This window comes from Globicephala melas, chromosome 7 (genome assembly GCF_963455315.2).
Source record: "Globicephala melas chromosome 7, mGloMel1.2, whole genome shotgun sequence".
NCBI classification, from domain to species: Eukaryota; Metazoa; Chordata; class Mammalia; order Artiodactyla; family Delphinidae; genus Globicephala; species Globicephala melas.
The window spans coordinates 60,729,963-60,745,996 of NC_083320.1; the positions used below are offsets into that span (position 1 = coordinate 60,729,963).

Sequence of the window (16,034 nt, forward strand, 5' to 3'; positions counted from 1 at the left end):
TACACACAGGAGCACTGGGGACTAATACCAGCATGGATATATTAACTTCACTGGCTTTATCCAAGTCACTTAACTTAATTTTTCCAATGTAAAATGAAATGATGTCATCTTTCCTATTAGATACTCATAAAAGTTTCTGATATATAAAATTATTAATTCCATTAGCATATACTGACAAGACACAATGTTTAAGGTATCACACTAGGCACTAAACATAATCCTTGTCATCAAGAAGCTCATATTCAAGAAGGGAGATAGAAACAGAAATAGAATAAGGCGGTGTAGAAAACAAAGTGGTCAAGCTATGCACGGGATATTATCAAGCATCCAACCCAAGTAAGCAGAATTTCAGGAGCCTGAACTCTGCCTTGAAATGAGAATAAAGTGGCTAGAAAGAAGAGACAGCAAAATCAAAAGCACAGAAGTGTTGATCCATTTAGCATGTATATGCACAAACACGAGTAGCAGATAAAATTAAATTGAGAAGTAGAGTGTCCAGCCATGAGACTGGAGAGGTAGGCTGAGGTTACATCACAAGTGCTTTGTATGCCATGCTTTTTTAAAAACTGGAATTTAACACATTTAGGTATCAAATTAGCACATGCATTTTAATTTTTTAAGAATTTTTATAAGTATCTTAACGATTTCTAATAGAAATGGTGGTATTACTGCATTTTACATATAAGAAAATCAATACAATTAAACATCTTTGTTGCAACCACTAAAACAATGTACATTTTGGCATTAGCTCCAAATGCTCCTTTGTTTAATATGAAACTTTTTTTTTTTTTTTTTTTGCAGTATGTGGGCCTCTCACTGTTGTGGCCTCTCCCGTTGCGGAGCACAGGGTCCGGACGCGCAGGCCCAGCGGCCATGGTTCACGGGCCTAGCCGCTCCGCGGCATGTGGAATCTTCCCAGACTGGGGCATGAACCCGTGTCCCCTGCATTGGCAGGCAGACTCTCAACTACTGCGCCACCAGGGAAGCCCAATATAAAACTTTTTTATGCTGTGTGTGTATGTGTGTGTGTGTGTGTATATATATATATATATATATATATATACACACACAAAAAAAAAACCCCATATCTTTCTTTTTTTAGGAGACTATTCTCTTTATTATAATATCTAAATACAACATGCAAAAGAAACATTATCTCTGTGTTAAATACTAGGCAGCATTATTATCAGCTTCTGTAGTTTTTATTATTTGCTCAAATGCTAGTTTAAAGCTCAGTTTAATAGAAAGCTATGAATCATTTTCTGAATTCTTCAGTTTGCCTACATGTATGCTTTTGGGTTATGTATTTTTCTGACTGACAGGTGGGGAGGTAATGCACATATGCATCATTAAGGTAATATCACCTCAACAAAGTTGTCCAGCAAAAGGACTGAAAACTCCCCTGGATTTAGCAATTATTTATGAATATGTTGAAATAAGATCTGACTAAATGTTATAATCAGTAATCATACAAGGAGAATACTTGACAGGCATGCTTGATGTAGATGTTGAAGGCCATTTTGTACACACACATAAAAGAATATGTATTATCAGTTCTTATATAAGAAGAATATGTACTAAATGTCTAGAATGTGAACTGTGCAGGGTTTGACTAGATAGAAAAGTTCAGCAAAAAAGAGATGTGACAGGTCCTGGTGGCTGAAGGATGTCCACTGCTGGGAGGTGAATAATCAAACCACAGACTTGTGGGAAACAGTCCGCATTTGTAAAAGAGGATGTCACTGGGCTGGGCCAAACAAGAGCTCTCACATGTGATAGGTTAATGAGAAAATGGAAGGGAAGAGTGCTCCTGCAAAAAGACAAACAAACAAAAAACGAGAACACACTATACACCATGTTCCCTGGTGGCCATGACACTAAAGGAAATAGATAAATGGACCCAAGACTGTGTACGTCTTCGGTGTGGTGAAAGGTGACCTGTGACTCTCAAAGCCACTGGGTCCAACAGTGACTGATGGAAAAAGATTCTGGAAAAGAAGCATGTGGAATAAGCTGAGTCTGCCTCATAAAAAGTTCATTTGATGTATCAAGAGGCTCCAGAAATAAACTAAACTAAATCAGCAATATAAAACAAAGATAGAACCCCCCTCCTCTGTGCACTCACTCTTGTACTTATCTCAATCACTGTACTTAACGGACTGCATCTTATTTCCCTACACATTTGCTTTCTTTTGAGAGTGTAAGCAACTTGTGGGAAGAGAATGTGTCCCCAGCCAAGTCTGGCACACAGTAGGCCCTCAATAATGTTTATTAAATGATAAATCAATGCCTAAGTCATTTTTAAAAAGAAAAATTAACTCAAGGGGTAATTTTTTGTCTTGTCTTGCCATATACCCTTTCTTTCTATTCTGCCATATATAACTTTAAAATATCCTTGAAAACTCAAAGTGTTTCAGTGTTTATACCGTGACCAACGGAGTTCTATCTGGTTCTGCTCTAGAGAGCCAAGAGCAACAAACCATGAAGAAGCAGAACCAACTACACATTCCACCAGTAATTTCAGAGGCAGCCTGAATACATTCCATCAACGATTCCCACTATGCAGCTTCAGAGATGTTTAAATGGGATCAAGGAGATGGTAAGGACAAAAAACCTAATAAATCTTTGGTGTCCTGAGAATTTTCAAATGTTAATGTTTCAAATTCTGGGTAGCACATACAAGTGTTTGCTATATTCTTTGTACTCTCCTGTACTTTACGTTGTTTACAAATTATTAATACAAACAAAAAAGTAATTCTTAGGATTGTGGACCTATTAGAGAAGTAGAGAATAAAGAATTTCTGATATAAATTTACTACTGAAGTCTGACCACCTTGATTTACCAAGGAATTGTCCTTTAGGGCACAAATATGGAAAACTCCTTTTTGTTTCTTCTTATTAGGTGTGATGATGTAGTGCCAAGGATGGCCTCCAATCTGAAAAGCATTCTCCAGGGAGGACACCTCAAAGAGCAGTGGTGGTGTATCTGCAGAGATAGACAAAAGGAATGTATTAGCTCCTTTATTCTGGTAGCCTTGGAACATTCATTAACTGAACTCAACCTCTGCACGCATCATCTATGAACTTCCACTAATGAAAAATTACTATGTTCAAGGAAAGAAAATACAATCAGGAAAGAGGCTTATTGCTTATTTCCATAGTCTTAAGAAAAGAAAAATCTGATAGGAAACAACTGTTAGGTTATGAGTCAACTTTCTAGACATCCGTTTTCAGGATATGTGTGACATGCAGCTGGATGGAGATAAAAAATGGGCTGAAGGTGCTTATGATGGCAAAAATGACAAAGTATACCTAACAAAAGCAGCTGCCATTTAATAAGCACCAGCTATCTACAAGGCTTGGTTAGATACTATTTCCATCTCTCGTAACAATCCAACAAGGTATTAGGTCTAATACTTCCTTCAAATGTGAGGAAGAGAACCTTCATATTCTAGACTAACAGGTTATATTTAGCAAACTTTACAAAAGAAGTGTTGCTTAAGATTTCCACTTCTGAAATAATGAAAAGTAACCACTTAGGATGGGTCCTGTTACCGTGGAAGCTTTATCAAAGGATAGCCACTACTACTAGTATAATCATTAGACAAGTTAATTTTAAGGTAGTTTAGATACATCCAGTCAGTCCCTGTCTATTGGAGACTGACAACACAAAAGAACTATCTGTTAGTGCTTCCTAGTCTTCTTCTTTGATGACAATTAATTTTATATAGAGCATAACAGACTTACTTTTGGAGACATGTATAAATGGAAGGTAGTGCTGCTTATGAAGACCAGAATTCCTTTGGGGCAGCCCTACTGAAATACCACATGGTCTGTTTGTGAAGGTGACTAATCAGAGTCCTTTGTTTATGCCTCTAACTTGAGAGTTTAATCTTTGGCTTATGAGGCCACCACTGTCAGTAAAGGGACTTGTCTTAGGGAGACCATTCACTCAAAAAATCACATGTTACATATAGAAGTGTGTGCCTTATTAGGTTTCTTCATAAGGGCAATTTACTACTTAAAAGCTATACAAAGAGAAAAACAAATAATGAAAAGTGAGCTTACAAACTGACAATCTTAAGGAGAAAGAAGAAATAAGTATAAACATATCAACTATATTTAAAGTACCTTTTTTTTAAAACCTTTTAAGAGAAGGGTAATATTCTTAATATATAAAGAAATCTTTTTTAAGTAATAAGAAAATGATGGACACCCCAATAGAAAAATGGGCAAAGGACATCAGTCGGTAAATTGTGAAAGGTACATAAACATCATGTGTGATAATATGGTGGCTACCAAATGATGGTGGATGAGGAAAAGAAGAATTATAAAGAGAAAAAAATACAATTAGAGTTTGAATTTGGGGTTAAAAATTTAAGTAGGTATGTTGTAGAGAATATAAGGTAGGAATTCAAAATAGGAAAAAAAAATCAATGCAAAAAGATGTATTTAAAAAGAAATACTTTTCCCAGCAGTTGCTAAAATTAGCCCAAAAGCACAGCAAGACTCTGCTCACCACAACCCTGGCGGGTCCCCATTAGCCCCAAGAGTCCCAATTTTGATCTCTAATACTATTCTCAATTGAAAGGGCCTAGGAGTTCTCAGAGAATGGCTGATTCCATGTCTTGTGATGAGGAAATTTTAGGATCATTAATAATTACAGGAACATTCTTATACTATTTATAATCACAGAAAATTAAAAACAACCTAAATGTCCATTGTAAACTGGTTAAATAAATTTACAGTTCATGCATTTAATGGTACATAAGTTGAGATCTTAAAACCTTGAGGAGCTTAGCGTGTGCACATATATACACAGGACCACTCTTTGGCAAAGGTAATATAAGTACTGCATTCAAAAAGCATCAGAAGAAATATAATGAAAACTAAGTTTTCCTTCCATCTGTATCCCTCAAAGATAACTACTATTTATCAGTTTTCTGTGTGCCCTTCCAGATATTTCAAGCAATCCTAAAGGCATATACTCATATATCTATACTTTTAATATATGCATATGAATACTTAACATAAATGAGGTTTTTTATATACATAGTTTTGCACTCCTTTTTTTACTTACTAATATATATTGGAAACTTCTCTATACCAGTGCAAAAAGAATTCCTGTTTCTTTTTAACAATTAAGTTTATGACATAGCCAAACAATCATAGAATACTAATGTCACCTATCAATGTATCAATATACATTGTTTCCAATCTTTTGCTGTTAGAAACAATGTTGTAACTGTACATTTGTCATTTTGTACACATGTGAATGTATCTGGGATAAATTCCTAAAAATGAAATTGCTCAAAGAATATATGCATTTAAAATTTTGAAACATACTGACAAATTGTCCTCCCCAAGGGACTCCAACAATAAATGAAAGTGCCTCTTCTATACTCTCACCAACCCTGTTACCTAACTTTTTGATATTTGAGAATCTGAAAAGAAGTATCTTATGATAGTGTTAACTTGCGCTTCTCTTATCAGTGACGTTGGGCTTTGTCCTCCCCAAATTAAAAGTCATTTATATTTCCTCTTCTTCTGAACAATATCCTTTGCTCATTTTGTTGTTGTTGTTGTAGTCACTTCTTCTTACTGGTCTGTAGAACTCATATATAAGGAGGAAATTACCCCTTTACAGTGTATGTTGCAAATATTTCCCGTTCGTTGTTTGATTTTTGAGTTGGTTTATGTGTGTGCTTTTGTTTTTTACCTTGCAGCACTTTATTTTTGTGTAGCCAAATTTATCAATCCCTTCTTTAATGGCTCTGCATTTGCGTCAGAAAGCTCTTCTCAACTCTGAGATAAAAAGATTCTCTAAGTTTTCTTATAGAACTTTAAATCTTTGATCCATCTATTATTTCTTTTGATGTAAAGAGATAGAACTCCGACTTTGTTTTCATAAGACCATCTATTAAATAATCTAGATGGAAATTAATATTTGTAATATATTAACATTTAAAAGTGGGTTAGGCTACAGATATATGCAATAATATGCAATGAATCTCAAAAATAATATGGTGAGTGAAAGAAGCCAGACAAAAAAGTACATATCATATGCTTCCATTTATATGAAACTCCAGAAAACTAGAGTGAAAGAAAGCAGGTTCATTGGTTGCCTAAGGCTGGGGATAGGGAGGGAATTGACTGGAAAGGGCACAGGGGAATATTTTGGAGTGATGAAAAGATTTTAAATCTTGATTGTAGTAGTGGTTTCATGGATATAAACATTTGGCAAAACTCAAATTGTACAGTTAAAATGAGGGCATTTAAGTGCATGTAAATTATACTTTGAGTTGTTTTTTTAAATTATTTTATTTTAATCATTTTATTATTTCTTTTCTTTTCTCTGTTTTTGGCTGCACCGTGTGGCTTGTGGGATTTTAGTTCCCTGACCAGGGATAGAACCTGGGAGCCCAGCAGTGGAAGCACGGAGTCCTAACCACTGGACCACCAAGGAATTGCCATTATTTAATTAATTAATTAATTATTTTTTTAAAAAGCAAGTTATGAAGGAGTATTCACAGTATGATTCTTTTTTGGTTTCAGACATATATACATTACAAGATTACCAAAAAAACACACTGAGGTGATAACAGTTAATTCCATGCAGGAGGACTATGAGTATTTTAAACTTTCTCTGTTTATCATTATTTCCTAATTCTTCTGTAATGAAAATGAATTGCTTTGCATTTTTAAAAAAAAGTTATTTACAGTTAAAAGGAATAATTTTGTACAGAGCTTAATGATCCTGAAAAACAAATCTGTAGAAATGAATAGGATTTCAGTCAATATAGTCTGAAAAAATACTCAAAGTTTCCAACATAGTATGCTACTTTTCTAAGCTAAATGTCCAACAATCGCTGTATTGTTTTACAATGGCATGTGATTTCACAGATATTTTCAAATGTTATTATTTTAAAGTTGATAAAAGTGAGGCCCAGAGAGGTTAAGTAATTTGCTCACTATCATAACCACCAGTTAGTAGTGGAATTTCACTCTTACTAGTAGCAGAACAAGATTGTGATCTCAAATCTAGTCTTCTCTCTACAAACAGGGACCAAAATCACAGCACAATCAAAGGTTCTATGAGCTTTCTTTATCACCCTGTTCTTTGCTTTATTTGCTTACTATCTGCATTTCAATGAGAACAATGTACCATTTGGGGAAACTCTCTTCAAAATAATACATTGTAGTTACTACTGGAGCCTGTAGTTTTAAAATTCTTAATAGATTCCTGCTAGCATATTTGTATCAAATATAGGAGGTATTGCTGAGGCTGAGTTATCACAGAACTGCCTAATTCAGCTTGTCCAAGACATCTAAAACCCCGAGTAATTTTTAGAATATTTATTTTGAGTTTCTTGAATAATGGCTATACTGGACTCTGTTTTTATAGTCTGTCATTTACTAATAAAAAGAACATCTCCTTTCTCACAATTAAATCTTTCATTTGTTTCTTGATCTGTTGATGATGTAATGTTAAATAGTAATAATAGAAAAAAATTACTGTCTTATTTTGACCCATGTTAGAAAAACCTTTGGAGTTTCACCTAAATATGTGATGTTTATTGGTTAGAAGTAAAAGGAAATATCCTCAATATGACAAAGAATGATTCTTTTTAAAAAAAATATTTATTTATTTAAATTTATTTGGTTGCCCCAGGTCTTAATTGCGGCAGGCGGGCTCCTTAGTTGTGGCATGTGGGCTCCTTAGTTGTGGTATGCAAACTCTTAGTTTCAGCATGCATGTGGGATCTAGTTCCCTGACCAGGGATCAAACCTGGGCTCCCTGCATTGGGAGCCTGGGGTCTTAACCACTGTGCCACCAGGGAAGTCCCAAGAATGATTCTTAATGAACCAAGACTAAAGATAAACAAATATTAGGATAACAAAATATATTATCTTTTTAAATTTATTCATATCAGTTTTACATCTGTCTGCATTAAATAATTCTTGTATTGCTGAGATGAACTCTGGTCAGTCATGGTTTATCTAACACACATTGCTCAATTTGAGTAGCAGTTCATTTCCTTTTAATAAACTGCTGAATTTGATAAGCTAATTAAATATAGAACATTTTTATTATATTTATAAAATTATGTATAATTTTTTTGTGCTTTGTTGATCTTTAAGTTGGGTAAATTTCACAGAATTGTAAAATTTTAAGTTATAAAGGAACTAAGATGGTATCATTTGCTACAACTTATTATTCTGCAGATAAGGAAATCACGACCAGAAAGGTAAAAGTAACTTGCCAAAGGCAACAGATCTCTGGCTAAGCAAGGTCCAGCATCCCCAGGCCTTTATCTAAATGAATAACAGATTTTTGTGAATGCCTATTCAAAAGCAAAGAATACTCTGCATAGGAATAAAATGAATTAATTTATAATTAAATCATGCAAAAAACATTTGGATGATTACAATTAATAACTATTAATATGACCACTTAATTTTTAAGGTGAAGAAAGTACTATATAGTAGCCATACCTGTGATTTTAATATTACAAGGAATGCCAAAAGGAGCCTCTCCTACAGTTCCAGTAGTCCCACCCCATCTGCATGCACACCCTAAGTCAAGTTTCTGTTGCATGAACTAAAAACAAAACAAAACAAAAATGGTGGCTTTAGCACCTACTTATTTGCTGTCTGGAGAGAGAAAAAAATCAAATTCACATGTATATGACAGAGGAAATGTCTTTATTTATTCAAGGGCCTTTCTGTTTATCGTCCCACCCCTCTTTTAAAGGTTACTTTGCCTTTCTGCATTTGTACAGTTTTGTAGAGTTGAAATCTACACAGTGCCTTATTTTAAAAACATCTCATTAAAAAATTCATACCTCAGTCCTATCAAGGGGGAAAAGTGGCGAGGGGGGTGGGGGTGGTGGTGTGATGAACTGGGAGATTGGGATTGACATGAATACACTAATATGTATTAAATGGATAACTAATAAGAACCTGCTGTATAAAAAAATAAATAAAATAAAATTCAAAAAAAAAATTCATACCTCAGTCCAAATCTCAAGTTAATTTCAATATGGCAAATTTCAGTTTTCTCTACCTGTTCAGTGATGGCTTGGAAGCTATAAAGTCTGACCAGTCCCGAGCTGTACATCACAATCAGTATTCCATGAGACAAGGTGGCATCTGTTACGCTCCCGAAAATCTGAGGGGAAAGGCAGATATCACCTGAGAAAAGACCAGAAGGCCAATCCTCTGAGTTTCAGAGTGGTTTGTGCATCTGTTTAATATTCAGGCCACCACTACAACACTGCTGCCTAACATAATAACTTAATTATAATTTAGAAACTGGAAGCTAAGGTGTTATTAGGGCAGAGTGGTAAGCCACTGGGGTCTCAAACTGAAGCACTAATGGGAGTGTAAGACATACCCCTCAAAATGATGCAGCAGCATACATTTGCTTCAGTCTTGTCAATATCTTTTAATAACAAATCCTCTTCCTCATGGACATAGGTGTAAACTGAGTCCATTTAATTCTACCATGCAGAATATGCACAGCAGAATGAATACAGGGACCTATTCTTCATAAAATGTTATTTATAAAGGGACATTTTTTAGCTGGAGGTGAAAAGATTGGGTCTAAGAAAGTAATTCTAGTAAAAAATAGCCTACTCGAGAATTTTATCATTACCTTGTTCTTTAAATATCTAATACTGTTAAAACCGAACATGTTAAAAACCAAATACATCCAGAAACATTTAGCCTAGCTGACCTTGAGGAGCTTTGGCTCATTGTTCCCTTTCTGTCTCTGTTCTATGTATTGGATCCTGTCATGATGCTCCATAGAGCTCTAAAAAGAACTTGATTCTGTGCCTATTTTAATATTTAACAAAAGCCAACTAACATAAACAAATATTCATAGCAATGAAAGAACAAGTACCCCTGCTCGCCACAACTAGAGAAAGCCTGCATGCAGCAACGAAGACTCAATGCAGCCAAAAATAAATAAATAAAAAAGAAAGAACAAGTAGAAATTCAGTGAAAATCTGTTTCTGTTTCTACTCAAATCATTTAGTAAAGATTTACTACCCCAACAAACAGCTTAAAGTACATTGTGAGCCTGGCCCATAGGTAGTCTTATTATGCATGGTAAGTGAAAGATATACGTCAATTTCAAATAACTGTAATCAAAATCAAATCCCTCAAATGATTATCTCGAACATGTAAGAATAAGTAGAAACAATTTATGACTTTGCTAAGTGTTCACTCCTATTGTAGACTGTAATAAGTATACACAATTACTTAATCCACAAGCACAAAGAGAACAATTACACTTAGGAGCTGTGTTTTTTGTCATCTCTTAAAAGGATAATCATGGTTTACTTTGCTCTTGACTAGCCTATGACTTTTTATTCCCTGATTCTCATTCCCCAATTTGAAAGGAGGATTTGTTTAATTCAAATGTATTTTCAAATGATGAGTGCTATAATAAAGTAGCCACTCTTATTTTAAAATTTGGTTTAAACTCTGGAGTCAAATCTAAGTTCAAATTCCAGCTTCTCCATTTACTACCTTTAGAATTTTGGTAGCTGCTTAACCTCCTAGTTGAATACTTTATATGTTACACTATTATTATATGTCGTAAAATATTCAAAGTGCCTGATACAAAATGAACAATTAATAAATAATTAATTCTTTAGTCTTTATGCAGTTTAGTATATTATGCTTATATAAAACTTTTAAAATACATTCATCTTGTTTGCTTATAAGTATTAGTGGACCCTCAAGACCTGGCCTCAATAATGCTTCAGGTGCTTAATTAAAGACTAGTAGAATAGACCAATAAATAACTATTCACCCAAACTAAGTAACAATTTTTTTAAAGGAAACTAGCAAACTATTGATTCTTTTACTCAGAGGAAATATGTCCTTTCTTTCTTCCCAAATAACCACCCCACAAATCAAGAACAATGGCAACAACAATAAAACCCAGCACTGGGCTTCCCTGGTGGCGCAGTGGTTGAGAGACCGCCTGCCGATGCAGGGGACATGGGTTCGTGCCCCGGTCCGCGAAGATCCCACATGCCACGGAGCGGCTAGGCCTGTGAGCCGTGGCCGCTGAGCCTGCGCATCTGGAGCCTGTGCTCCGCAATGGGAGAGGCCACAACAGTGAGAGGCCCATGTACCGCAAAAAATAAAAACAAAACCCAACACTGAATGAGTTGAAGAACTTACATATTTAATTATAAGACTTGTTTATATACCATAAAACAAGTTTTAGATCTATACTTTGCAATTAAAATGAGGCACTTTGTTGCAGCTTTTTACCTTTATGATCATTTTTAACAAGCTTTGGAATATTCCCAATGAAAAAAATATTTTACTCATTTCATAATTTTATAGAACAGTGGTTTGTTAATGACTGGTACTCAACACTATCCACTTGAGAAGCATAAAAACATGCAGAAAGGGACTTCCTTGGTGGCACAGTGGTTAAGAATCCTCCTGCCAATGCAGTGGACACAGGTTCGATCCTTGGTCCGGGAAGATCCCACGTGCCGTGAAGCAACTAAGCCCGTGCGCCACAGCTACTGAGCCTATGCTCTAGAGCCCGCGTGCCAAAACAACTGAGCCCATGTGCCACAACTACTGAAGCCCACGTGCCTAAGCCCGTGCTCCACAACAAGATAAGCCACCGCAATGAGAAGCCCACACACTGCAATGAAGAGTAGCCCCCAACACAACTAGAGAAAGCCCATGCGCAGCGACGAAGACCCAAAGCAGCCAAGAATAACTAACTAACTAAATAAATAAACATGTAGAAAGATGAAGGGACTATTAGACTCTCGTCCCACATCGAATGTTCTCATGTATTTTGATATGAAATAAACTAAATCAGCAAGCTTTGTACAGTCAAGGGAACATTTCCAATCCAAACACCTAATAAACAAATAATTAAACAATGATATTACACCTTATTGTCAAAAAATTAGTATTACAATTAAATCAGAAATGAGTTCCTACCTTTTTGTTGATCTCCAGAATCCCTATGAGTGAAAAAGGTAGCACATGGAACACTGCAAGGTACAGCAAAACAGGTTGTTGAATGCCTGCCTAAAAGGAAAGACTAAAATCATAGGCAGCTCTCAAGAGTATTTTAAAACTGCTGTTTTCCTAGTGGTTACCAGTGGGGAAAGGGAAGTGGGGGAGGGGCAATATAGGGGTAGGGGATTACGAGGTACAAACTATTATGTATAAAACAAACTACAAGGATATATTGTACAACATGGGGAATAAAGCCAATATGTTATAAGAACTATAAATGGAGTATAACCTTTACAAATCATGAACCACTATATTGTACATCTATAACATATATCATACATCAACTATACTTCTATAAAAAGTTTTTTTAATTAAAAAAATAAAAACACTGTTTTCATGAATTAAAAACATTCCTCTATCTATATTGCAAAGTTACTTAAACAGGAAGGGCTGCATGTTCAAAATATGTCCACTAAGCCTTTAGCCCTTCAGATACTACAAACTGCATATACACACAAAAATCTATAGAAGTAAGTATAACAGTAAACGTTTCTTAACAACAAAATATATTTTACAAAAACATACTTTATATACTGTATAACAAAATATATTTATATACTATATAATAGATTATAATATAAATTAATATATTGTATTATATTATTATACAACATAATTTATATTGTGAATTGGAATTCTAATAATCAAGGGCCTAATCAAAAGACACAGAGTTATCATGGTCATATCATTTAGCATTACAAAACAGTATTACACTAACATGAGAAAATAGAAATAGAAAAAAGTATCAACAATTAAAACTCGAGTGATTTCTCTGCTTGAAGAAGATATCTCCTTTACTCTGAAGAACAAGGTTCAAATTTCTTTCCGTTATGGAATATAAAATAATCTGTGGTATTTCCCCAGAGTGGCTTGAAGGGAATTGCCTAAATTTGTGGTAAACAACTTTTATAGCATGCTTCAGAAATCAAAGATAATTAGTTCTTTCATAACAAATTTTCAGACAAATTCCTCTGGAAACAAATTCTTTATTTTATTGAATGTTTAAAGATGTCTACCTGCTGGGCCAATGCTGAGCCTTTGCTCTGAGCTGACTTGACTGCAATGACTTCTTGAGGAGTGTCCCAGCTCAAGTATCTTTTAAAAGAATAAAAAGAAATTTATTCATTTGGGTCAATTTCCTTATACTTAAAATAAAAATATAATAGATATTTTAAAAGTGAACAGTTTTTCAGTTACTTAAATTATAAAAGCAAAGCAGTTTATTTTAAAAACAAGTAACTAACTAAAAGAATTCCCTTGGATCCTTATACGTATTTATTCCTATTTTTAAATATATATATAATTTTAATCCTTCTAGAGTCTCAGTGAATAAAAATTATATTTGATCTGTCAGTATTCAAAACTTAGAAAACAAAAAACCATTCCTGATTTAAAATGGAAGTTACAAAAAGCATTGAAAATGTTACATTCACATTTTGCATGCACATATTCATTCCAAAAATTTATATCTAATTTATAAAATTGCTAGTTAAAAATTAACAGTTCTTAGATTATATTATGTAGGTAATTTAACTGCAACAGACCAGCCTTCAGAAAAATCTACCATAAAATACATCCTACATATAAAATACTATTTGTAAAAAGTAAATTTTTTTAAGAAAGGGTATCTGCCAACTACTAGAGGTTAGTTACTTATGAGGAATACAAAGATAAATGATAAAGGGTCTCCATCCTCAGATCTTCAAAAGTAGTCATGAGGAGAGAAAAATAGAATAGGTTTTTAAACTGAGATCTATGTATACAATGGAAAACTTAAAAAAACAAAATCTTGAAATATCCCAGGCCACAAGTCTCAATTTTTCATAATAAAATTTTAAATAACAAAGTCACACTTAATACCTGAATTTGCAATATGAAGCAAGATATATTTTCTCAAGGACTTTTCCTGTAGTTGCTGATACACGAAGTAGCCAGTTATGAGCAGTCAGTGCTATGAGTGAGGATTTATAATCTGATGTATTGGGAAGCATTTCTCCCTTAAAAAAAAATGAGGTATAAAACTGAAACTCCACGGTCATAGACAATCTGCAGTAATCCATATCCAAAGAAAACAGCTAAACACTTAAAGAAGTAGTCAAATAAGTAAATTAAAAAAGAACTATTAATGCACAAATAAAGAATTAAGACAAGGAAAGATTAAAATCGTTTATAATTATTTTCATCATTAATTTATTAAGTGAGTTTGTTCACATGGAGTGCTTCAACAGTACCTGAAATAACTGATTACTTATTAAGTATTAATCATTAAGTATTCAACAAATGTTAGCCAATCATTATCATCATAACAACAGTAATAGGAGTACTACTGATGCTGCTGTGATAACAATAGCAACAATAACAGTTCTTTTTTTTTTTTTTTTTTGCCGTACGCGAGCCTCTCACTGTTGCTGCCTCTCCCATTGCGGAGCACAGGCTCCGGACGCGCAGGCTCAGTGGCCATGGCTCACGGGCCTAGCCGCTCCGCAGCATGTGGGATCTTCCCGGACCAGGGCACGAACCCATGCCCCCCGCATCGGCAGGCGGACTCTCAACCACTGTGCCACCAGGGAAGCCCCAATAACAGTTCTTAAAACCATGTATAATACCATAAGCAATTAAGAGTCATCTGCTAAAATAGATGTTTCTTTATTCCAAGACTTGTTTTCCTTTTGATAAAAGTTAAAATGGCAAAAGAGCAAATTATCCCATTAGTCACTGTGGCTCTACTCTAACCTCAAATGAAAAGCTAAAATCCAGAAATCAAGGCAGCCAAAGAAGAAAAGAATCAGACCTAATTTTAAAGAGAACCTCTGTCTCCAATGGATTACCCCCAACAAAGGGAGAGGACAGCTGCTTGGGCGTACCTGCCACTGAGGAGTTGCCATAAGGTGGAAGACTAAGGCAGAAAGAGAGAGAGAAGCCAAGGGTTCTACTTTGATTTATAGAATAAAAAGGATGTTCTAAGGGGAAAGTTAAGAATAAGGAAGTTGAAATTACTCTTATATTGCTTGGGCTGAAGAGTGAATAGAAAAGAATGTAAGTGTAGTTATTTTATTTATACTCCTAAGGTTTGTCTCCCCTTTCAAATGTCAGGGAAAGAAACAAGGTTTTTTTGTTTGTTTCTTGGGGGTGTGTGTGTGTGTTTAAGCTTATTAGCTACTGAAGTCTTACACTAAAATCACAGGCAATGATGTAAATATTTTTATTCTTTGGTGTCTTACATAAGTATCACCTCATGGAGTTTTTAAAAATGTACCATTTATACCTTGCCTACTTAAAAAAACAAGGATTAAGTAGCATACATAATAGGTTCAAGCTATTTTCCTAAACTAAAAGTTGTATTTCACACATTATCTCAGAGAAGAAGGGTGCTAGTTTAAATGTAGTTTCACATCAGTATGTTAATACAATATGATTTGTAGTTTTTCTTAGTGGAAAATCTTGCTCCACTTCAAATAAGAATGAAATGTTTAAAGAGAATTGAGATTAGGAATTTGGTTACTAGAAACTTTATTTTTGCAGGATTGCTCTAAATTTTTGGTGTTCTGCACTGGTGTCTTCAAAATGTTTCTCAGTTAGGAAATCTGTCATCCTCTTCCCCTCACCAATGAGACTGGATTAAAAGGCTTTAGATGTGGGGACACAATAGTTATTTTTAACTTTCAATAAGGAGTTGGGGAAGAGAACGTAGATTTAAAGCTTCCTGATTTTTAAAAAGGAGACTTCTATGAAAAGCAAGCAACTGTCCAGGGAAAAAGAAAGCAGCAGCTCTGGAAAACTACAATTTTATGTAAAAACAACTGTTTAAAAAAAAAAGGAATTTTAATAATAAATGCAAAGCATAGTCTCTTAACCTTTAAACATTATTTTTGGTCACATATTCTATTTTTCCTAAAAAACAAACAGCCAGATTCAGAGACCTGATTAGTTTGTTGTAGTACTTTTTTTCTTTCTTCTTTTTT

The 16,034-nt window shown here is 34.5% G+C and overlaps 1 protein-coding gene and 1 long non-coding RNA gene across 2 annotated transcripts in view; one reads left to right on the forward strand and one right to left on the reverse strand.

Moving 5' to 3' along the window:
• LOC132597608 (uncharacterized) overlaps positions 1 to 8,841 on the forward strand; it is a 57,024-nt gene extending 48,183 nt beyond the window's left edge. The window contains exons 3-4 of the long non-coding RNA XR_009564606.1: positions 802 to 2,599; positions 6,394 to 8,841. This is a non-coding gene — a long non-coding RNA (uncharacterized lncRNA). The remainder of the gene's footprint in view (positions 1 to 801; positions 2,600 to 6,393) is intronic.
• The window catches only part of DCAF17 (DDB1 and CUL4 associated factor 17), a 37,315-nt gene that overhangs the window by 13,088 nt on the left and 8,193 nt on the right, over positions 1 to 16,034 (reverse strand). Inside the window, exons 4-9 of the mRNA XM_030852049.3 lie at positions 13,933 to 14,069; positions 13,089 to 13,167; positions 11,992 to 12,081; positions 9,068 to 9,172; positions 8,497 to 8,602; positions 2,844 to 2,986 (exon numbers count right to left, since the gene is read on the reverse strand). Coding sequence (XP_030707909.1) covers positions 2,844 to 2,986; positions 8,497 to 8,602; positions 9,068 to 9,172; positions 11,992 to 12,081; positions 13,089 to 13,167; positions 13,933 to 14,069 — 660 coding nt within the window. The remainder of the gene's footprint in view (positions 1 to 2,843; positions 2,987 to 8,496; positions 8,603 to 9,067; positions 9,173 to 11,991; positions 12,082 to 13,088; positions 13,168 to 13,932; positions 14,070 to 16,034) is intronic.